Below are 25,157 nucleotides of genomic sequence, written 5' to 3'. Positions count from 1 at the left end.
CCCTCAACTGATAACCTTGTTTCCTGGTCCGCGAGAAAAAAGACCGCCAGCAGAGATGTCCGTGTGCTCCCACTGTCTTGTCTGGTGGGTATATTCTCTGCCCATAGACCAAACCCTCTCTGTGATTGTTGGGTGCAGTGCCTGTCTGTGCCTTAGGAGCCCACTCTCATGCCAGAGATTCCATTCCCTCTCACTGAGTCATTTCTCTCTTCTGCATCAATAGGTCATCCCTCTCTGCTAAATTATTCTTATCAGTATCCAAATAAGAGAAGGGATTTGGGGGTTTTTGATACCCCTGTAGACCTACCACCTAGAAAACTACCCTGATCATGGTCATTGCTCAGCATATAGTTCTTGAATAAATGAAGTAATACTTCCCATCTTTTGTAAAGAGTTTTATTTTAAAGCAATTCTAAACATTTTAAAGCAATTCTAAACTTAAAAAATAGTACAGAGGAGGGCACCTGGCTGGTTCAGTCAGTAGGGAATGCAACTCTTGATCTCAGAGTTGTGACTTTGAGCCCCCTGTTGGGGGATAGAGTTTACTTGAAAAAAAAAAAAAAAAGTACAGAAAATTTCCATATATGCCTCACTCAGCTTTCCCCTCTGGATTTCCCAACTTAAGACAAACAAAAACAAAAGCAGTAAGATTCCTTTTGCTCTTGGTTTCCTTTTAAAACAGCTCCTAAAGCATGTCGACTCCATCTGTCATCCATCCATTTTACTCTTAAACCCACTCTATTCCAGCGGTGCCTGGGTGGTGTGGACGGTTGAGCGTCTGCCTGAATTCTTGGTTGGGCTCAGGTCTTGCTCTCAGGGTCATGGGATCGAACCCAGGCTCTGTGCTCAGCGCAGTCTGCTCGAGTATCTCTCTCCCTCCCTCACCCTGTGCTCCTCCCCATCTCCCCACCTAAAATAGATAAATACTTTTTAAAAAACCAACCCTCCCTATTCCAGTTTCTGTCCTTTCATTTTTTTTTTTTTTCCCTCCTGGGTATTTTTTTTTTCCCAATTTTTTTCCAATTTTTTCCAATTTTTTTCCAATTTTTCATGGCAATTTCTTTTTTTTTTTTTTATTTATTTTCAGTGTAACAGTATTCATTATTTTTGCACCATACCCAGTGCTCTGTGCAGTCCGTGCCTTCTCCAATACCCCTGGTTCCCCAGACCTCCTACCCCCGCCCCTTTAAAACCCTCAGATTGTTTTTCAGAGTCCATAGTCTCTCATGGTTCAACTCCCCTTCCAATTTACCTCAACTCCCTTCTCCTCTCCATCTCCCCTTGTCCTCCATGCTATTTGTTATGCTCCACAAAATAAGTGAAACCATAAATTGACTCTCTCTGCTTGACTTATTTCACTCAGCATAATCTCTTCCAGTCCTGTCCACGTTGCTACAAAAGTTGGGTATTCGTCTTTTCTGATGGAGGCATAACACTCCATAGTGTCTGTCCTTTCTTATCCCCAATTCCACCAGAACACCCTTGTCAAGAATGCTAAAGACCTTTACATTGGTAAATCCAGTGATCAATTCTGGTTTCTTCTCTTCTTGGATTTTGACTCAGCATTGACTTCTTTCTTTCTTCCCTTCACTTATTTTCTAGACATTTCTTTATGAACGTCTTTCCCTCCTACCTCTTCTATTCTCTCTCTGTATTCATTGACCAGATGGCCTCGTCTCTGTTCATGACTTTAAATATATCCGAAATGCTGATGACTCACTTTCACATTTGTGTTTTTACCCTTGATCTTGTCTTTGAACTCCAGATTTTTGTGCTCATTATCTCTTTGACTTCTTTTTTTTTTTTTTTTTTTTAAGATTTTTTTTTTTTTTTTATTTGACAGAGAGAAATTACAAGTACACTGAGAGGCAGGCAGAGAGAGAGAGAGAGAAGGAAGCAGGCTCCCTGCTGAGCAGAGAGCCCGATGCGGGACTCGATCCCAGGACCCTGAGATCATGACCTGAGCCGAAGGCAGCGGCTTAACCCACTGAGCCACCCAGGCGCCCTCTCTTTGACTTCTTAACCTGTTTGTCAAACATATGTTGATAACAAAACTCTTCACCATTCGCAATGCTAAAGACCATGTCTGCAGTCTTCCCATCTCGGGAAATGGTCCTGCATTCTTCCTGTGGCCCATGCCTTAGACCTTGGAATGTTCTTGACTTCTTCACATCACTCACATTCTGTATCAAATGCACCAGCATATTCTGTTGGTTTTTTTCTTTAAAGTATAGACCTAAAAACATGATCACTTCTTATTATCTTTACCAGCAGCACTTTGGTCCAGGTCACCCTCATCAACTCTGGAAAAGGCATTCTAAGAGCCTCATCTCATTTCCAGTGTGCTTAATTGTCTGCCAAGCAATCACAATAATTACTTCAAAACATAAATTAGATTATGCCACTCTTCTGCCTAAAACCCCATGCATGATATTTTAGTGAACATCATTTTACTCTGAGTAAGATCCCAAGACCTTATCATGCCTAAAGACCCTTCCTGATATTATTGCCTATTCTCTGCTTTCCTCAGTCTATTCCTGACATAGCCCTGAGACTCCCAATTCATAGCCTTGTTACTTGCTGTTCCTTCTGCCTGAAATGGCTTTTTTCTTATGCATTTGAGTGGCGCAGTTCTCTTTCTTCACTTTCTTTAGGTGTCACCTTATTTGAGAAGCCCCTTTGACTCTACTGTATAAAGGGTTTTTCCATTTTTGCTCTCTGTCTCTTTCGTCCACTTCCTGTCCACATAGTGTTCTGCCTCCAGAGTACATATTTTATTAATTTATTTCTTGCCTCTTCCTGGTATACTGAAGATCCTGCGGAGGCAGGAACTTTGTACATGTTTTATGTGCTACTGTATCCTCCTTGTCTGTGCTAGTGTCTGATGCATTGTAACTGCTCAGTGTTTAAAATGAACGAGCGGGGACGCCTGGGTGGCTCAGTTGGTTAAGCAGCTGCCTTCGGCTCAGGTCATGATCCCAGCGTCCTGGGATCGAGTCCCACATTGGGCTCCTTGCTCGGCAGGGAGCCTGCTTCTCCCTCTGCCTCTCCCTGCCATTCTGTCTGCCTGTGCTCGCTCACTCTCTCTCTTCTCTCTGACAAATAAATAAAATCTTTAAAAATAAAATAAAATAAAATAAAATGAACGAGCGAGCAAATGAGTGTTGCACGTTAAGTTCGCGAGTACATAGAACAGGTTTGATCAGGAGCAAGGACTCAGATGCCACATAATGCATGCTGCTGAAGAGTCTTATGAAAATACAAGCTTGGCTGAAGGAAAGATGGCAGAGGGGAGAAGAGAGTGAGGATAGGAAGGGGCTACCCCGTCTTAATGCCTGGTCTCTGCCATTGTGACAGATGATAGAAATAGTACGCTTGCTTTTTGAGGGTGATCAAGCTTCCTGCTTTTTGCATGTTTGTCCTTACAGATGCTGAATAATTTTAGCTTGCTTGTGTATATGATTATTTATGTACACATTTACTTGTATCTGAGAATTTATCCTGGTAATTACAGTTTTGTGGTTTATATAACTACAGGTGTGAAGCATCAAGTCCACATATTCATCCAGTTGGTTGGTGTAAAGAACATAGAAGAACACTTATTACTCCACCAGGTTTGTATTTATTATGTGTCTGCTATTTTTTAAAAGATTTTGTCTACTTATCTCTCAGAGAGAGATCAGAATCAGGGGGAACAGCAGGCAGAGGGAGGAGCAGGCTCCCTGCCGAGCAGGAAACCTGATGCAGGGCTCAATCCCAGGATCCTGGGATCATGACCTGAGGCAAAGGCAGACGCTTAATCGACTGAGCCACCAGGTGCCCCTTATTGTCTAATATTATTTTTCATATGCATCAGGAGTCTGCAAACTTTTTCCATAAAGGGCCAGATAGAACATATTTATGACTTTGTAGGCCATATGATCTGTCATAACTACTCAATTCAGTTTTAGCAGCCCTAAATGATATAGAAACGAATGAACGTAGTTAACGTCTGAGTAAAACTTCATTTGCAAAGAACAGGCAGCTGGCCAGCAAGCGGCAGTTTGCTGACCTCCAGTCTGGAAGTATATACATTGGTTTAGTCCATAACAGAGTATCAAAGGTTGTATTCTTTGGAAGATAAGTTCTTTTATTTTTATTTTTTTTAATTTTTTAAAAGAGTTTATTTATTAGAGAGAGAGCACATACATACACGTGATCTGGGGGGGGAGGGACACAGGGAGAGGGAGAAGCTGAGCAGGGAGCTTGTGGGGCTCAGCCCCAGGGCCCTGAGATCACAACCAGAACTGAAGGCAGACACTTAACCCACTGAGCCACTCAGGTGCCCCAAGTTCTTCTTTTAAAAGGTCTTTTATTTCTCAAGTTGAAATTCATTTCTAGACCTTGCATTAATCTACATTGAAATATATCGTCTAACCACAGAAGTGAGTTGTCTAAAGCTTTAATGAACATAGAGAAATGGGCATAGGGGACAGCACTTGACCCACATGTGAGTCCGTTCTGAGAAACGCACAGTGCTCACGTTTAAGTGAGAACTTGAGGCTTCGGGTTTTTTGGTTTTTTTTTTTTTTTTAATAACCTGGCTCAGAACTCACATACTCACTTTTCCTTTTTCTATTGGGTTGTTGTTTCCAAAATTGATTTTGCACCTTTTTGCTGGTAGTACATCTTCTCTGTTCTCTGTGCTGTACAGATACTTCAGTGTCTGCTTCCAGCCCCGTGGCCCCCTCTCCGCTTCCTCACGCCACTTTGAGAGTGAATGGTGTAAGGCTGACAAATGGGCTCTCTGTCCTCGGTCACGTTGAGTTTATTTTCATGTGCATAATCAAGACAGCAGGTTTCCAAGCATATGCCTTTCGAAGGAGCCACCTGGGTGAAAAGACAGGGGTATCGGCTGGTGGAAAGCGTCACTGTCTTTTGTGTGGTTATTTATGGGTACTTGTGTGAGCGATGACAACTTCCGTTGTCACAGGCAAAGGATAGCTGCTTAGTTTGCTTAGAGCTGATTTGTGGATGTTGATGGCAGCAGAGACTCAGCTTGGAGCTTCCAGTACTTGTCTCATTCCGTTCCAACAGCTGATTGCAGGTGGGTGCTTGTCTCCAGTTCCTCGGTACCATGTCTGAGTCTCTGATCATTTACTCACCCAGGGGACCACTTCTGTCATGCCAGGGATGGCTGAGATGAGTCTTTTCTGCTTTCTGACTTTTCTCCTGTGTGAAGGGACAAAAGCCCCTGTCCTTTACTGATTTATGGAGCTGTCTTGAAGATGAAAGGGCATTAGCATAAACAATGAAGTGTTAAAGCAAGATATTAACAGATTCATGGCTCAACTGTCGAGCTGCCCAGAAGATTTTTCCCGGATGGCTCTCCTGTGTCCCATGGCTTAGGTAGTGTTAGGAGCCGGTGAATGCTGATGGCGTAGTTACCTGTGTGCCACTGTTAGCATCTGAGTTGCTTGGAGGATTCTTTTAGATTGCCCAATTTAGTCTTGATCCATTTTTTTTCTTTCTTTCCCACCTTTTTGGTCATAATCAGAGATCTGACAGAGAACCAGTGAACAGGAGGTTCCTCGTTATGTCTTCACAGCACTGGCTTAAGTACTGTGGGAAGGGCTGGTGTCAGGCATTGTTGTTGACTTACATTGGGAGGCAGATAACCAAGTCATCAGTCTCCTTCTGTGGACTTTTATAACTTAGTGGAAGAGAGAAGCCATAGCTTTTTGACAAATTTTAAAAATCCGAACTTCATGTTCAAAAGTACCAAACGCTGACAACAAAGATACGCTTTCTCCCGTCCTTTTTCCTCCCAGGGCAGCTTCCTGGCTGCATCTCTGATGTCCTGTGTGAGAAGGATTCCAGTCACTCCCCAGAGGCAGCTGCCCCTTCAGCCACCCTTGCCACATCCTTGATCAGTCCTCTCAGCTGCCCTGCTAGATGCCCCATGTTCATGTTTTCTTTGAAACATGTAGCATGTCTACTGTTCTTTTTCCAAATTTAAAGTCTTGGTGACTTTTAAAATGATTTTCTTTTGAATTATCCAATTGTACATTAATACATGCTTGTTCTGAAAACTTTAGAGTGAAAATAGAAGTAATGGCTGTTCGCTCTCATAATAGTTTAAGAGTTTGTCCCTCTCTCTCTCTCCAGAAGAATCTTTTTGCCTCTCTGTATACAGATTTCTATGCATGCGCAGTCAGCTTTAATATTACTTAAATTTTGCAAGATACGGTCCTTAAAATATATTGTAAAATATTTGTATTCATAGAGATATGGTTGCATAATACTTACTCTTAAACCTTTATTTTGAAACAACTTCAAGGTACAGAAAAGGTACAAGAATAGTAGAAATCATCTATGCCCTTGACCCAAAGACCCATTCAAGTTCCTCAGTCTTATCAGTGATGTCATTTATTCTAAAAGGATCAGACATTGCACTCAGGTGTTACATCCCTCTACTCTCCTTCAGTTACGTTTTTCTTGACTTTCATGTCAGTATGTTTAAGGATTACAGGTTAGTCATTTTGTTGTTGTGTTTTAAAGATTTTATGTATAATTTATTTATTTGAGCAACAGGGTGAGTGCATGAGCCAGGGGAGAGGTCGAGGGACAGATAGACTCCCCACTGAGCATGGAGCCTGATGTGGGGCTCTGATTCCAGGACCCTGAGATGATGAGCTGAGCTGAAGTCAGACACTTAACTGACTGAGCCATCCAGGAGCCCCACAGATTAGTCATTTTGTAGGATGCCACTTAATTTGGATATGCTTAGCATTTCCACTTTATTAGATCCGGGTTATATATTTGGGCAGGAATATCACAGAAACGGTGCTGTGTGCTCACTGCGTCCTCTCAGGTGGCATACGAAGTCAGTTTGTCTCATTCCTTGATTTTTTAACATTAGTTGATCAAGGTGGTGTTTGCCAGGGGCATTTGGGTGGCTCAGTTGGTTAAGCATCCAAGTCTTGATTTGGCTCAGGTCATGATCTCAGGGTCCTGGGATTGAGCCCTGCATTGGGCTCTCTGCTCTATTCAGAGTCTACTTGAGGATTCTCTCTCTCTCTCCCTCTGCCCCTCCCCCTGCTTGTGTGTACATATACACTCTCTCTAAAATAAATTTTAAAAATCTTAAAAAAAAAAAAGAAAAGATGGTGTTTGCCAGGCTTCTTCACTAACATAATTTTTTCCCCTCTCTAATTAGTAAGTATTTTGTGGAGAGATAATTTGAGATTATATAAATATCCTGTACTTCATCCCAGCATCACTCACTAGTTTTAACATCTGTTGATATTTCTAGTACGAATTATTATTCTGACAGCTGCTAAATGCTAATTTTCTATTCCTTGTACATAATTAGCTGATATTCTTCTATAAAAAATAACTTTTTCATCTTTGCCTTTATTCATTCAGTTAATTTATTTATCTCTGCATGGACTCATACATTACTCTTTTTATCAATGAGTTATAATCTCTAACCAGTATTATTTACTTCCATGTCCAGATTTTCTCACATTTGGCTGTAGGAGTCCCTTTAAGCTGTTACTATGTCCTTTGACATGTTCTAATCATTTTTTGAGAACTTCCTACTTTCTGGTATAGCTAGGCTTATTCTGTACTTACTCTGATTCAAACTAAAATCTAAACAAGTAAGTGTGCTCATTGCTGCTGGTATGATACTACTTCTGTCCTCTCAGATGACATAGTTAGGAAACACACTCATGTAAAAATATTTTAAAAAATTCTGTATATTTATCTATTTAGACATTGAAAACAATGAATTTATATCCTTAGCTCCAATTCATATCAAAGACCCCTAAGTTTATTCTAGTTTCCTACTTTGTCTATTTATACCTCTTTTTTCAGTCAGTAAGAAGTCTGCCTTCTTTTATCTCAGTATATTTACCTATTTTTTTCAGTCCTCTTTATGTTAATTCCTGCTCATGCCTGCCTAATGGATTTTGGACTCTGGAGGAAACAAAAGGAGGCAAGAGGAAAGAGGAATAGTTATTTCTACATATTCTTCGAACACTGTTCCATGACCTGGGGCACTTGGGTGACTCAGCTGGTTGGGCTTCCCGATCCTTGGTTTTACTCAAGGTTGTGAGATGGAGCCCCCCACGCCGTCGGGCTCTGAGCTCAGCATGTAGTCTGCTTGGGATTCTCTCTCCCATTCCCTCTCCCTCCCTCACTGCGTCTCTCTACATTCACACTCTCTAAAATTAAAATAAACCTAAAAAAAAAAAATACCGTACCTATGACTTGATTTTTGTTTGTTTGACCTAATAATATGATGATATATCTGGAATATGTCACATATTAGTATATGTAAATCTGCCTCATTCTTTTTAACAAGTGCTTTCTATTCCCTATGTATTATATATATGACACATAACAAACAACTGTGCATTGTCTGTGTGTACATGAGATTTTCCTAGATTGGTAGAATTGGACAGTAAAGGGTACTTTTGTTTGTGTGTATCTGTATATAGGACTTACCTGAGGATATAAATTATATGTGTATGTATATCTTAAATTTTCATTTAAAAGGTAATAGAGGAGTCTTGATCAAGATGAAAGTAATATAGTTATTAAACAGTTCTGAGTGTATTATTCAGTTTAAAGTGATTATGTGGGATAGGAACATAATTTCTTAGGTTATAGTAATAATATATCCTAATTTTACAGGTCAGTTTGTGGTTCTCACTATCATTTTGGTGAAACCTGACAGGGTTTACTTTTTTCTTTCTTAGGTTATCCAAATGTGAAACATTTTTCTTGGGATAAATACTTAGAAGAAACCAATTCTTTACCTGCTCCTGCAAGAGCTTTCAAAGTGGTGAGTTAATCTGTTTTACACTATTTGATTAATTTGTGTTGGCAATGGTGTACATTCATTGAAATTCAAGAACAGAAACAGAGAGTACAAGTGAACCAGAAGAGGAAAGGGAGGGAAACAGAAGACCACAGAAGATGTTTTTGACTTCTTACAATTTTGAAAGTCAAAGTTATTACTGGGGTTTTTGTTGTTTGCATCCAGAAAATACTTTCATTTTGGACCTGTCTCCTTGGAAAATATTTCTGCTTGAATTGGTATGGAATGAGTTGTTGTGGTCTTATGGCAAACTTCTATTTTTCCAGGTAGATGTTCTGAAAAACCAAAACAAGATAGGATATTTTCTAATGAAAATTATATTTAACTGTTCCTTTAGATTTGTTTATGGCACGCTGAGTTGCTGTTTTTCATTTTATTGCTATTAATCAGCATGTTTAATTATCAAAATACAAGGTCACCTGCTTATTTTAATAGTATCTTTCTAACTGGAGTCATTGCATCTTACATATAACTTGGTAAGATTCAAAGTAAACCTCATTTCTTTGCAAGGGAAAAATAAGTAATGAAATGTATTTAAAAATTTTTTTATTTCTAAAAGCTTCTTTTATAATTTCTAGTTTTCTGTGAATTTAAAGAAAACTATATTAAATATTTAAAAAATATTTTAATGTCGCATAATTAGTCTGTCATAAACCTCACTTTTCTTTAAGTGATTTTCTTGCGTATAAATTGCTAGAGTTTTTAATGATAGAATTAATTAGAGGTATGGGCCCAAATATAGAAAAGAACATCAAAATTTTTGAAAGAAAAAAGCATATTACATAAAGAAAAGCCATGTAAAAACAGCATATCTGATAGTAAATTTAGGATTTAAAAATAAATAGAGTTATGACCTACTTAAGAATTTTTACCTGACTCTCTGACTTTAACTCAAGCTGTTACAAAGAAGAACTTGCATTGCAGTTTGCTTTGAACTGGATAAAATCACATCAGTATCTGCCTGCATGTCTCCTGTCCCAATGATACCAAAGAGATAACTATGATTTCTCTAGTTTGGCCTTCAGGTGCCTTGCATTGATTGTTTTTTATCCTTTACATAATTTTCACACTTAATTTTCAGAGCCACTGTTTTGTTATACCCAATTTAAAGAACAGGGGTGTGAAGCTCAGAAAAGTTAAGCAATTTGCCTAATATTAACAGTCACCTTGCCTTCTGCAGCTTGCCACTTTTTTCGAGGTTTGCAGGTTTCTGCTGAGGACTGAGGCATAGGTAGCTAAGGTCTAGGAGCAAAGGTCCTCCTTACTCATTTCTGTTTTTACAGGACAAATTCCATCTTGTATGTTTTGATGGCTAATTTTCCTTTTTTTAAAGACATCTGCTTTTTGGTCTGATCATTTCTAATCTCCGTGTCACTTCTCTGTCACTTTAAAGTTCTTCCCTCTTTTTCTGTAAATTATTTAAATGCTTGTTGATTTTTGCCAAGAAGCCTTCTTCTCACTAATGAGAAAAACTTCTTGCATAACTGAAGCATTTTGAATTTTATCTTAAGATCTTTTGCTTTCTCTTTGCTCCTGTGGTTGGGTGCTCTGGCTGTTTCTATTGCCTCAGGGTTTGGCCCTGTGATTTGGGATTGTGCTTTTTGATAGGGAGGGAAAGGTCCAAAGCTATTGTAGGAACTTGCGAGTTAGAAGGTTGATTCTGTAAATAGCTCATCTTATGCTGTCTTTGTGACACGGAGCCCACCTTCTCTTCCTCTGAGTCTTACCATGTAAACTTTTCTGTATGGCAGAAACCTCCACATGGATTTCAGAAGAAAATGAAGCTTGAAGTCATAGACAAAAGAAATCCTATGTTTATTAGAGTAGCAACAGTTGCGGACACGGATGATCACCGAATAAAAGTGAGTGTACTCTGGTGGAGTTTTGTCTTTGTTCTAAGATATCTTGGATGGAAACGTAGACAGATATTTAACTTATGAGGTCCTGTAATTAGTCAGACCATAGGAATATGCAAATAAAACAGCTGTGCGTCTTTGTCAATGTTTATCCAGTCTTTTTCCTTTAATTGATGCAAGACTTTCTCTTTGTGACTGACAGTTACTATGTTGTAACTCTGTTCTTTCTCCCAGCACACACTCGAAATATTAAAAGTCTGTCGTAAATCATAGAGTGATTCTTCTGAATATGGCACCTCATTCTTCAATAGTATGCTCTTTTTTTTTTCCTGAAAACTTGCAGATTAATGTTTTCTGATGGGATTGTATTAGATATAGACTTTTCAGAAGAAAAGTACAGAAGCAAATCCTTTTAATCTAGGATGCAGAAAGAGAAGTAATCTTACAAAGAAGATCAGATTGTACCTTTCACAGGGTCAAGGAATGTTCAGGAAGGTGGATCCAGTTTGTTCTGTTGGAGACTGGTAACGTCAAGTGTAGCCACAGATCCCAGTGAGGAGCCAGGAGTTCTCTTCAGCCAGATCAAATGTCAAATGTCAGGTCCTTGACTGGCTGTATTCTTTAAGAAAAAACGCTTAAAAAGTTAATTGTTTTCATGGGTGGGACTTAGAGACCAGTGGATTTCACCATTTGATAAGAAAGCAGAGAGCCAGCTTTTTCCCATGAAGATCCCCATTTTTGGCATCTGAGTCCTCTGGAGCCTTCCAGTTTCTGCCAGTCTCCTTCCTGATGGCTGCTGGGCGAGATAGAAGGACGGGGTTGGAATGTGCAGCTCTTGCTCAGTTCCTTACTTTCTGTCCCACCCATGGCCGTGGGATATTTATTCTAGAATTCAGAGCCTTAGTGATTTTATTTCCCTACAAGGTAAACCTCTACTCTCTGGCAGGGTTGTTGAAGGGGCAGTCACCATGGTGGGGGGAGTTGGGGAGCACACTAAAGGAGTTCTCCTACCTCCTGCCACCAGATTGAGTCCTTCTTGGGTTCTGCCTGGTACATCCGTTTGCTCTGGTCCTGTTCTCAGGTGTCTAGGCAGCCCCCCACCCACTCTATCCTGTAGGTCAGCACTCCTTCGTTTGCCCTCCACTCACGTTGCTGGTTACTGTCACGTCTCAACTGTCGGCCCCTTTACTTCTCCATTTGTCCTCCTGGCTTTAGACCTTTGCAGAGGGAGAGGGAGAGGGAGGCTTAAGCAGGCTCTATGTCCAGCATAGAGCCCAGCTTGGGCCTTGATCTCACAATGTTGAGATCATGACCTGAGCCCAAGTCTAGAATCATACACTTAACTGAGTGAGCTGCCCAGGTGCCCCTCATATTATTTTCTTTAGATTTTTTTATTAAATTTAGAATTATTGCTGAGTTGCTTTCATATATAATTGTATTTCTAGTGGAACATTTGTATTATAAATATTTTGTATGTCTCTTTTGGGTTTGTAAAAGTTTTAAGTATTTCATGTTACACATTTGTGTATCTTCCTTTCTTGTTCTTTGTTAGACTTTGGATTACTTTTCAAAATAGTCACCAGCAAGAGTAAAACTATAACAACATTACTAAAGTGTCTGGTTTTTTGTTTGTTTAAAACCTCTTAACATGTCAGCAACTGAAGTAGTAGAATTTACAAGAGATCAAATAAAACTATACAGACATTAATAAAACTATTTCATCTGGGCTTCTAGAATGAGAATTTTGATTCGGGTTAGTATTAACTTTTGCATATATTATTTTTTGTGTACTTTCAGAGGGCATTTTTAAGTATATTTGGTACTTATCAAAGAGAATTTTATTGTTACCTCTGTTCATAATATCTAAACTAAATTTTATCTCTGAAATTGTAACTTTAAATTACTAAAATTCTCCAGATTGTCTACCAGTCTAGTTTATAGGTGGTATTAGACTTATCTATGGTATCTAAAGTACATTAATCCTAGGTAGATAACATCTCATTGCCAAACTAAGTCAGTTTCATGGAAAACTATGACACATTGTAGTATCAACAGATATGCTAGATCTACCATAAACATTCTTAAAGACATATGTAAGGAAACTTTAAAAAGAACCCTTTTGTTTATTTATGATATCAAGACTTTCAGAGACTCTATTGGTGTACAGTAATGTACTTATTAATATCCATGGGTCTCAATTCTGAGCGCACACCTCAGTTACTTAGACGTTAAGTAAACAACATAAGTATGTGCAAAACCAAACCTGTGGTTTAACAATCTCCTAGGTAGGCTCAGACGTTTTGTTTGTTTTTTTCCCCCTTTATCTCTTTCTCCTTTTCATCATTGAGAAAATTCTGATCTGTAGCAGGGGTGGGAGAACCATTTATTTGTTAGGATTGAGTATGTTTGCTATAGGAAGATGCCTAAATTTTTAAAAATTTAGGAGTTCATTTACAACAAATGAGACATACATTATGTGAACATTGATTCCAGTGTCAAAGAAATGGAATTTAGGAATAGCAAGATCAGAATCCAGGGACGTTTCATGTGTAATAAAATAGGGTAATCACTTGATTAGTTGAGAATTAGGACACTTCAAACTTACTTTAACATTAAATTATGTGTGTTCATTTATTGGTAGCATTGATAGCATAAATTGGTATTTTTAGAAAATTATTATGAATGTCTTCTCACTGTTAATTGGGCATTGTTTTTGATCAGAGGAAAAGAAGGGGTTACTTTGACTTAGGTAATTTTATGTAAGTGCTGCTTTTATATTCAATGCATGTGAATGATGAGTAATTTTATTTGGATCCTTGAATTTTAGGCTTTGTAATTAGCTGTGTGATCTCTTCTCTTCTTTAAAATAATACCTATGATTTCTTCCAGATATGGGATTCTGTGGGCTTTGATTCTAGGATTTATTGATTTTCAGCTTGAGAAAGTGGATTCATTGCGAAGGACTTTATTTTGAACCTGTATATATGTACTTTAACAGCTCTGTACTATTCTGTCATACAGATGTACCATAATTTAGCTAGCCAGTCCCTGACGGTGGATACCCAGGTTGTTTTCTACTGTAAATGAAGAGTTGAGTTACTGAGATTATCAAGTCAAGGGTGATATATTTTATTTTATTTTATTTTATTTATTTTATTTTATTTATTTTTATTTTTATTTTTTTAAGATTTTGTTTATTTGACAGAGAGAGAGAAATCACAAGTAGGCAGAGAGGAAGGCAGAGAGAGAGAGAGAGGGGAGGAAGCAGGCTCCCTGCGGAGCAGAGAGCCCTATGCGGGGCTCGATCCCAGGACCCGGGACCACGACCGGAGCCGAAGGCAGAGGCTTTAACCCACTGAGCCACCCAGGTGCCCCTAGGGTGATATATTTTAAGTGATTGTTATTGCAAATAACATACCAGAAGTATTTGCTAATTAATATTCCTATCAGCAGTCCAAGAGAAAGCGTTTTATTCTCATACCCACCAACTCTAGGAAACACCCAAGTGGCACATTTTTGACAGGTTGAAAGAACTACATCTTGTGATTTTAATTTGCAGTGTTTTGCTTATAAGTGAAATAGATTATCTTCTTATATGTTTACTAACTATACTTAGTTTCTTATTTATGAGCAATTTATATCTATTTTTCATCTTTCTATTGGGTTTTTAATCTTACTATGTTAATATATGGTAACTATATACATTAAGGAACAAAGTACTATGTTACATATGTAATAAATGTATTTTGGGGGTTTCTCCTGGGCCTTTCTTCTTTGTGTGTGTGGTATTTGCCACTCATTATAGAATATTTGCCACTCTCAAGTTTTTAATGTTCATGTGGTCAATTGAACAGTCTATTCTTTCACGGCTTTTGAGTTTGGCATCTTGCTTACAAAGGTTATCCTACTCTGAGATGACAAACATGTTCACTCATGCATTGTTCTAGAACTTTTGTTGTTCAGCTTTTAATGTTTGTGTTTTTCATCCATCTGGCCTCTGTTGTCTGGTTAGGAGTAAGGGATTCACAGACTTAAGGAGATGTAGCTGGCAAACAATGTAAAAGTAAAATATCTGTAGCCTTTTGGTAAATCTTCTATCCTAAAAGATAAAGTATATGTAATAATTAAAAGCTACTTAGCTGATTCTTAGTGACCCTAGCTGGGGAACCAGGTGCTCTTCCATGTGGTGGTCAGTAACAGTGGCACCAACATAAAACCTTTTTGAGAGATACTGTAATTATTTATGAGAAAAAAATGTTCTTTAGAAATGCATTGGATGGAGAGATATTTTGTAAACTGGTTGTATTTTTAATAGGATGTTGAATTTGTTTAAGAAGACTTTTTAGCATACCTCTGGAAGAGTTGACATTTAGATGAAAAGCCCTTGTGCCTCTCTACTACCCCCTCCCATTTCTCCGTCCCTGCCCTGATGTACTCATTATTTAAGGCATATTTACGGGGTGTTTGGTGTTGCTTATATGAAGATGTTATGTATTCAAGATGTTCTAGTGTTGGAAGATACATATAATAATATCTCTGTAGAAGTACTCCTGGCAAGACATTTCTTAATGGACAGATAATTTAAAAATAAGTCAAAAGTGCCTTTTTTTCCCTCATAGTGTAAATGAAGTAATTTAAATAATTTAAAAAAATGTATTTGGTATTAAATCTACTATATAATTTAGAAGAGAATGAAAATTGTTATGGTGGGTAAAACTTCTATTGTAGGGATTTTCGTGACCTGAATTGTATTGTTAATTTCTTTCTGTCATCCAGGTTCACTTTGATGGCTGGAACAGCTGCTATGATTACTGGGTAGATGCAGATTCTCCAGACATTCACCCCGTGGGCTGGTGTTCAAAAACCGGGCATCCTCTTCAACCTCCTTTGAGTAAGAGATACAAGAATAATTTAATTAAATGTTTCCATGTTCTTGTATGGGGTATTTAAAGTGTTCTTTTCTCCTATCCTTTCTGTTTCTTTCTCACTGTACATTTCTTCTCTATGTAATCCTTTTCCTACATTTTCAGTCACATGACAGTCACAAAAATAAAAAAGAAAAAATGTAATGTTTGAAAAAGCGAAGTTTATATATATATATTTTTACTTTTATTTAGAAGTACTCCTCACCTTTTAAAATCAATACTGAATTTTTGGAAGACAGTTTGTCAGACTATCAAATTTAGTGTATCAGGAGTGATTTCATACTGTAGTTTTTGCAAAATGTTACCATTTTGAGAAACTGAGTAAAGTGTACAAGGTCTTTATACGAATCATTACTTAAAACTTCATGTGATTTATAATAACCTCAGTAAAAGTTCTCTTTAAATTCAATTTTTAAAAAAGTAAACATGGGAAACTTAACATACTGTGATTTCCACTTTGAAAGAAAACATATACATTATAACAGAAAATATGTAGGAAATAGATTATTGTGGGGTTTTAAAATGTTTAGCATGCAGTCCCCCATCTAGTGGCTTCACTTTTGGATGCCGCCTACAGGCTGTGTAAAGGTACAAAAGTTCACATGAATGCCATTTGTTACAATGTATTTAAACTAACAAACCTTGGAAACAGAGATTGGTTAAATTCTGGTGCATTCATAATACAGACACTGCAACAGCCATAAAGAATGTTACCATCAAGATGGAAAGATTTACAAGACATGAAGTTAAAGACCAAAGAAAAAAAATGTTTCAGAATAGCACACATCTATGTTATCCCTTATATGTGACTAAATGAAACAAAAACAAAAACTTGATACACACACACACACACACACACACAGGTGAGAATGCTTAGAACAACATCTAGCACATTACACATGAACATAAGTTGTCGGGATGAGGGAGTGTCTGAAATGTGGGTGGGGTAGTATGAATAGGATCTGTAACTGTTTCTCTGTATACCAATGTGGTGTCTGAAATTTTCACAGTATACCAGTATTCCTGTATTAGTTATGTTAGTTACTTGATGAAAATTGCTTAGAATCTCCTCATTAATTCACATTTAGGTGTTTCTGTAATCTGTAACATTGAAAGAGGTTTAGACCAATGTCTACCATTTCACTATTGAAGAAAGATAAATAATGTGAACAAAAGCATGGGGAAAACCTTTAAAAAGACTTTTAAGATTTTTAATTTTTATTTTATAGCCTTCTGGTTAATTTTATGCCCCCTTCTTTCTTTCTCTCATTTTTGCCCTCTTGTTTTTTTATAGACCCCTTAGAATTAATGGAAGCTTCCGAACATGGTGGATGCTCAACGCCAGGATGTAAAGGGATTGGCCATTTTAAGAGAGTGAGACACCTGGGCCCTCACAGGTATGTGTTGCTGCCACTCACACGGGGATTCTTTATGTGGTCAAAGAGAGGGTACCTATCCCACACATGTGTAAGATAATGATTTCCATGTGTACTAATAGATGTGAGCTAATTTTATATTTTGATCTATATGAAATGTGGTTTCCATGGTGACCCTGTAAAAATGAAGAGTGTGTCTGTAGTTAAGTCTTCCTGCATTCCTGAAAAAAGCATTCACAGTTTAAAATAAATTTACTCTAGCTATTTGCCTTTTCTTGACAGCCTGACCAGTTGTCCAGACACTTATCTTCTGAAAGAGTCATATTGGATTAACCGTTAATAATGAGAAGAAGACAGACCCTGTTGAAGGTCTTTATTTGGTAGAATATGATATGATTTGGGGACTCAACAATTTGAATAATGAGAAGTGAGATTATCATAGATTACCAGCAAAGATCATAAGCAGCACAAATATAAATAGTCACACTTGAGAATGCATTGATCCAAAACAATGTTTTTCAAGTATTTTTTAACCCCTAAGTAACTTAAAAAAGAAATCAAAATTATGCATCTGAAATTTGATGTATTGTGTAGGCTATTTGAGGGTGTTTGTAGGCATTTCAAAATTTATGAAATACCTGGAAGTTCCAATGATTTGACTGTGATTTTTGAGGAACAGAAGCATCACCTGTTTAGGGATGTATTAAATAACCATTTGTCAGTGTAAGTGTTCTGACTGCATGTTAATTGGATTGCCCAGTAAGGAAAACGGTCCCTTGTTTATCTAGTCTGTACGCACGGTGAATCTGGGTCTTCTGAAAAATCTGAACATTGCACTACCTGTTCCTCTGAGAGTTAATAGGAACTGTAAAAGTGATGTAATTAATGTTTCTTCCCTCTCCCTCCTTTTCTTTTTTTTTCTTTTCTTCTCTTCTCTTTTCCCCTTCTTTCCTCCCTCCCTTCCTTCCTTCCTTCCTTCCTTCTTTCCTTAATCTCTGAATCCTCAAATACTGCTTATCTTCCTTTTGTAACACTCCTCCTGAGGTTTTCATGGGATTCAATCTATTTTAGAGTAAATAGTCTAAGAATAGGATGGTGATTCCATTTACAGATACCCACTTAAAAGTCCTTTTCAGGGGCACTGGGTGGTTCTGTGGGTTAAGCCTCTGTCTTGACTCAGGTCATGATCCAGCATCCTGGATTGAGCTCCCCACAGGGAGCCTGCTTCCCCCTCTCTCTCTGCCTGCCTCCCTGCCTACTTGTGATCTCTATCTGTCAAATAAATAATAAAATCTTTTAAAAAAATAAAAATCCCTTTCAGAAGTTCCTGGCTCTCTCAATTAGTAGAGCATATGACTCTCTATCTCAGGGTCCTGAGCTCAAGCCCCACATTGGGCATGGAGCCTGCTTAAAAAATAATTTAAAAAAAAAAAAAAGAAAGAAAGAAGGAAAGAATGAAAAAAATTAAAAAAGAAAAATCCTTTTCATTGTTTATGTAATTGCAAACCCAAAGTTATATGATTAATGCAAACTGAATTAAGTATACTATATCTTCAGAGTTGTTTAGTGTTGCTGAGTGAAGGCAGATTATTTTTCAGACATTATATAAGTCTAAATGCCAGAAATAACCCACTAGCATTAATAAATTTCCATTGTATATTAATAATTTCATTCAGTAAATATTTTTGAGTTTTTTCCCCAATAATAACTAACATTTATTGAGCATGTATTTCCTCTGCACAAGGTACTGCTCTGTTTTACATGTATGGATAACCTTCAGAACTACCCTATTAGTCCTAGTGTTATTTTCTTCCAATTTTTGATGAGGCCACTATGGCACTGGAGAGGTTTATTGATTGGCTCTGGTAAGGGGGAAACAGGGAATGGCACCCAGTCTAGCTCAAGGATGTGTGCTGTTGACCTCTCCCCTCGCAGTGCCTCTCAAGGCTCTGCTCCAAGAATTAGTCACAGCAACCTTCAAGGAACTCAGGGACTAATGGAGATATAAAGCTGTACATAATTTAATTAAAATATAAGATACAGAACAGTAATATTGAACCTTTGACCTGTTACCAACCCCAAGATGTTCATTGGACTGAGGCAGTTTGTTCAAATTATGGAAATTTGAGGAAAATTAAGGACAAGAATAAAGAAGTTTTTTTTTTTTTTTTTTTTTAAAGCATGCATATTGATATTATGTTGTTGTGGGGCAGTTGAAATACTTGTTTTGGCCTTCTGGGAAGGAAACCCCCCTTAAAGCAATGTCCATCATCTCTTTAGGAGTGCTTTTGGCCTGAGCTGAGAGGTTTGCCTGTCATGGCAAGGTCTTTGGTGACAGTCCTGTCCCCTGCTTGAAGGCACTGTCCACTCATTACGACCACCTTTCCCTAGCAATACCATGGACCTCTGAGGGCTCCTCCGCTGAGCCACACCCATTTCACAAAGTTGCGGTGATTCTCTCCAGAGCATTTCTTCAGCGATGCGGTGTCGTATCTGCCAAAAGAAGGGGGGCATTGTGGGACGAGTCATGGAAAATTTTATGGAAAGATGCGGTAAAGAAATCTTTCCGTTTAACTGGAACCGATAGAGAATTACTCATTTTTTTTGGAATGAAAGAGGAAGCAGTAGACCTTCGGGCTTGAAGACATGTATTGATAAAGAAGTGGCATCTGGTGTTCTGTCAGACGGAGGGCGTGACTAGCAGTTTTGTGCATGAGCCTGGGGTAGAGTTGGTGGTTGGCTGGAGCCTCGGCGAGGAGCGGTACATGGGCTTCAGACAACTGGCAGCCGCCATCAGCTCCTGGCCTGTGCTCTCTCCCCTTCTTCTTAGCCCTTTCCGCTGGCTTTTCTGAGTCTTCCCAACTGTGCTGTCCTATTTACAACACTCAGAGCTCTGTGTCCGGCGGGTTATTAATCCTTAACAGGCACAGCCTGTTTTCCATTTCATTAGTAGACTGTGACATAGCTGCAGCCTCATGGATATTCTTGAAAAGGTTCATTTCTCTGGCACTTATTTTTGTCCTTGCTGAGAATGCTGTGTTTAGGAAAACATAATGAGAAAATTCTCTTTGGACTAATTTACTGGGAAACTGCATAAATCAAAACATGCATTCTTTGCTTAGATAACAAGGAAAGTTGCTCTTTTAAGCAAGAATAATCACTTTTATGAACACATAAGCAAAAGGCTATGTTTTGACTAGTGGTTGTTGTTAGCTTCTCTGAAAAATTATAATAGTTGAATTTGATGTAAGAGGTGTTAGAAATAGAACATGTGTCTCGGCGATGAATTTTGAGAATGTGATGTTTTCAGATGTTGAAATGTAAATGATCAGTGAGTGAGTCGAATGTGGATCTTGTTCTTGTCTCTAGGGACATTCGGTAGCGAGATTGCTCCATGCTCTCCTTCTAGCAAGGGAGCATTAATCTGGGTGGTGGTGTGGTGTTTCCCTTTGTTGATTCATTCATTCGGACTACAGAAAGGTCAGAGAAGGGGAGGAGATTAAAGGAGAACTAAAGTTATATGAAAGATATTGTGTATCTCTAGTGCTTTCAGAAGTAAATCTTTTCTACATAAGATTGGATCATGGAGGAAATAAACAAGAACAAATGGGGAATATCTCCAACAACCTCTAAAAGGTCATCTTAGAATCCATGGAGAGTTTTAAAAATGCGAACAGACACTTGCAAACTGTAAACATCATATTGACTGAACATCCGTCCATCCCTGCATCCAGCATACGCTTGCTGAGTGCTTGCTTTGGGCCGGCTGCAGGGTGAGGTGGTGGGCCGCACAGAGGAGGGGGTCCCTACACCGAAGAAGGCCAGTCTGGGGAAACAGGTTTTCATAGAGGCATGAATGGAGTAGCACCCTTTTCCTGAGAGAAGCAGAGAACCTCCAAAAGTGAGGCATGGTATGGACTTTTTAATGCTGTTGTTTATCTTTGCCGATGCTCTCTTACACCATAGTGGTTATGTGTTCATCTGCTTCGGCTTCTTGAATACTGACAACCGGTGGGATTTATTGATGACTTCCTGTGTTCCAGGCACTGTTGTAGGACTTACTGTGTGATCTCACTTACTGTTCACAGCGGCTTTGTGAAACAGGTGCTGTTCTAATCTCTGTGTTACAGGTGAGGAAACAGGGTTGGAGTAGTTAAGTACATGCCCGAGGGTCAGACAGTGGCCGAATCAGAATTCAGCCGAGGCTTGGATGGCACCCAGTCTCTGCTTGTAACTCCTAGACTCTCATTTAAGAAGCATGTGGCCTGGGGGGGCGCCTGGGTGGCTCAGTGGGTTAAGAAGCATGTGGCCTGATAGAGCCTGACTCAGGTTTTGGTCAGGATAGTGTGTGAGAACGATTATGTGATCACTCAGAAAACTGGAAATGTTACCTAATTGTTTAAGTAAACGTATCCACAATTAAAAGGATTTCAAAGGTGGTAGTGGGGAATAGTGAATAAGGCAGTCCTCCTCTCTTTCCTCATCAGCTGGACCAGTCTGTCATAGGAAAAAACTGCCTCCTTAGAGGGACTTATGGCACACTGACATTCGTGTGTAAAGCTGATATGGAATTATTTGCCAGTAGAACAGGGTGTACCCTGATGAAATCCTCATGGTAGATAGTTGTGTGCCCTTGCATGAGTTGCTTCCTCTACTCTCTGAGGAACTCCATCATGGTAAAGAGTTATGTATATGTGGATACGTGTGTGCCCCTGTGTACATGATACACAGAGGTAGTACAGGAGAAACTAGAGATGATCAGAAGCCTAATGAGAACCCACTTTCTCCGCAGAAGTTTGATCAGCACTGGTAACTTTTAAAACTGTATGAACCTTGTAAATTTAAGAAAAAGGAAACTGGCAAAGAGATTTAGTTATGGGTCGATGGTATTAGCTCTATGACAGGAGTATCTTGCTTGAAGACGATACTCAGATAAAGTCCATTGTCACAGATTAAAGCTGAGGGCATTCTTCGATATGGCGAGGTACTGTTTGCCCCCATATGACATAACAGGACAGTCAGAGCTCATCATTGGACTCTGCCAAGAACTGGTAAAGCAACAGTGAGTAAGTTCCCTTTTTTAAGACTCAGTTTCTGCATCTGTAAAACGAGTGCTAGACAAGGAGCCAACTTCCCAGGGTTGTAGGAATTAAACAAGATTATGGAAGTAAAGCACTTAATGTGTGTAATGCAGTTAAGCCGTGGAAATTACGACATTGTTATCATTCTCGTTTTACAAGTGAGAAGATGGGGTCTCACAAGTTGTGTTCACTCTTGAGGAAGTAATGGATGGAAAGGCAGAGCACCTTTAGAACCAGGTTCCTGATTTCTGTCTGGGGGATTGCCCATCACTCCACGCATACTGTCACTTGAGCACACTTCATTTGCATTTTGTGGCATTGCATTTTTTTTTTTTAAATCACCACCCACTTCAGGAACCAGCTGGCTTCCTTCTCTACCCCAGAGTAGGTGTAGAAATGTGAGGTGTGTATACCCATTTTACTTCTCTCAGGGTTCAAAAGAAGAGGGGGGTATAAGCATAAGATCATGGTGGGACTCCCTTGTTAGATCAGCCTGGCCCATTAGTAAATCTCTGCTGGGAGGGCTGTGCTCCCTTCCCCTACTTCAAGACAAGAGTTTGAAATTCCTCTCTGGCCCTAACAATCCAGAGAGGCAGACAGTTAGACAGTAAGGCTGATTTTGTTCTGCAGTCTCGCCCCTCTGTGAGCTGTCCAAGTTCATATGTAGGGATCTTAGAGCTATTCCTCCTTCACGTAGTCAACAGAGAGGGGAAGGGGATGACATAAGGGTTCTAAACTATAGCTGTTACCTCTTGTGCGTAGTCGGGGATAGGCAGCCCATCTTAAGAATATTGTGGGTCTTGGGCACCTGGGTGGCTCAGTGGGTTAAGCCACTGCCTTCCGCTCAGGTCATGATCTCAGGGTCCTGGGATCGAGTCCCGCATCGGGCTCTCTGCTCAGCGGGGAGCCTGCTTCCTCCTCTCTCTCTCTGCCTGCCTCTCTGCCTACTTGTGATCTCTCTGTGTCAAATAAATAAATAAAATCTTAAAAAAAAAAAAAAGAATATTGTGGATCTTACAGTGTGGGAGTGAGTGGGGTCAAGAACAGGCCTCTCATTTTCTTTACTTCATATCTGAGAAAAGCTGAGGGTAGGTGTGTAGATAGTTCTTCAGTCATTGTAAAGCCAGGTGTTTAACTGTGAGTGAAACGTGATGGTTGCAGTATTTTTGGATTAGCGGCATACTATTTGTCAAAAAAAAAAAAAAAAAAAGAAAAAGAATTATATTTAGATTTTTTTTTTCTTGCTGTTCACAAAATGCAAGGCGATAAATTTGTAATAGAAATACACAATATGAGGAAGAAAGAATAGAACAGAGCTAAAGATGACAATCTGAGGCTTAGTTAATGTATTTCCTTTGTCAGAAACAAAGATTCAAGAATAACAGGAGGAACTGGTTGTATTTCTTATCTTTATTCATCAGAAGAGGGGGAGTTCATTGATAAATTTGGTTGTAAGCATGTTTATTATGAGGCCAGCCTGGGTCATTTATATTTGTATGAAACAAGATAGGTGGGAGGCAAGCTCCACGTCTCTTGGGGGAACCACAGGGAGCAGGGCCTCTCCCCTTCCTCATACCTGTGGCAGTTACTGTGTGGGCAGAAAACTGAAATGTAGCCAAGCAGATGCTGCCAGCTGGGTCCTCCATCAGAAGGAGTGATGTGAAGGCAGGTGACACTTGGTGTTTGCAGCCTCTGTGGAATTGGGATTGGGTGGGAGTTGGGCGGGTGTGGAAGTGGCTGAGGGGTCTGCAGAGTGAATGAAGGCCACAGCCCCAGGAGCCCCCCATCCAGTGTAGACTATGTCTGGGGAGGAGAGCTGGTTGGACCTTTCTTCCTGATGCAACCTGACTGCCCGGTCTTCCTACTGAGCTGAATGATGCCCTTGTAGTAAGTTGATTTCTGCTCAACTTTGAATTGGTTTTTGTTACTTACATCCATAAACACTGATTAGTATAAATATTCCATAAAGGATTCCATGAGGTACTTGAAGGATTCTTGTTCAGAAGAGACAATGGTGATGGATTTTTCCTTAACATCATTACTTGAATAAAAATGAGTTAAAATAGCATGCCCATTCTCAGTAAGATAAATGAAATAGTGGGCTCATTTTACTGAGCTGCTTTGTTGCTGTGTGACATTGGGAAGGCACCATCTCTACTTGATTGTTTAATAAACATTTCACAATTCCTGATGTGGTCCTACAATATCTCCTTCTCTCTCATCATTCTCATCTTATGAGGGGGTGGGGAGAGAAAAGGCATCCTTATCACCACCCAGGTCTTCAGGCCAGAAACCTGCAGACCGTTCTTCAGTCCTTCTTTGATGTTACTCCCCGTCAGCTATCCATGCACAGCTTCCCTTGGAGGGATCACAGAAGTACCGTGACTGTTTTAGCCACCCAAATCCAAGTCACCATGATGTCTTTACTCTTATGAAACTACTTTTGCTCCAATTCGGTCCTCTTGAAATCTTCCCTCCACAAAACATTCTATTCTGAGTGATTGTTTTAAATTGTACATCAAACCATATCATTCTATTTGAAGGTCCTCTGGTGCCCTCAGATCAAAAGTAACCTAACCAACTGAACTCATGACCATGGCCTACATAACAACATGACCAAACCCTACATAACACTTCCCCCGCCTGCCTCTAGTGCATCCCCTCCCCTTGCTCACACACTCGACCATCACTGATCTTCCCGCACCAAACTTTCCCTACGAGTTTTCCCTACATTTGTGTTCTTCTTCCCATTTCCCAGAATGCTCTTCTCCTGTGTGGACAGAGCAGGCGTCTTCCTGACCTTGAGGGCTCTGCTCAAATGCTGCCACTTCAGAGAGGCCCCTCCTCACACCTGCAACAGCCCCATCTTCTCTCTTAAGTCATACTGCAAGGAGTTTGTCATTATGTGAGGTTATCTAATTTATGTTTGCGCAATTGTGGCTTCTCCTAGGATATCATCTTCATGAGAGGGGACACCTTGTCTTTTTATTTTCCATTGTGTTTCCAGTGCCTAGGAAGATAATTAGGGCTTAATAGATGCTTGATAAATA

At 39.3% G+C, this 25,157-nt stretch overlaps 1 protein-coding gene across 9 annotated transcripts in view; it reads left to right on the top strand.

Annotated features, from left to right (window-relative positions):
• L3MBTL3 (L3MBTL histone methyl-lysine binding protein 3) overlaps positions 1 to 25,157 on the top strand; it is a 112,726-nt gene that overhangs the window by 54,111 nt on the left and 33,458 nt on the right. For all 9 annotated transcript variants that reach the window (XM_032339549.1, XM_032339540.1, XM_032339546.1 and 6 more), the window contains 5 exons: positions 3,538 to 3,614; positions 8,748 to 8,833; positions 10,621 to 10,731; positions 15,502 to 15,616; positions 16,945 to 17,047. In XM_032339549.1, the coding sequence (XP_032195440.1) occupies positions 3,538 to 3,614; positions 8,748 to 8,833; positions 10,621 to 10,731; positions 15,502 to 15,616; positions 16,945 to 17,047 (492 nt within the window). The remainder of the gene's footprint in view (positions 1 to 3,537; positions 3,615 to 8,747; positions 8,834 to 10,620; positions 10,732 to 15,501; positions 15,617 to 16,944; positions 17,048 to 25,157) is intronic.

This window comes from Mustela erminea, chromosome 4 (genome assembly GCF_009829155.1).
Source record: "Mustela erminea isolate mMusErm1 chromosome 4, mMusErm1.Pri, whole genome shotgun sequence".
NCBI classification, from domain to species: domain Eukaryota; kingdom Metazoa; phylum Chordata; class Mammalia; order Carnivora; family Mustelidae; genus Mustela; species Mustela erminea.
Note: the sequence above shows the minus strand (reverse complement) of the source record. Positions and strands in the feature narration are given on the sequence as shown.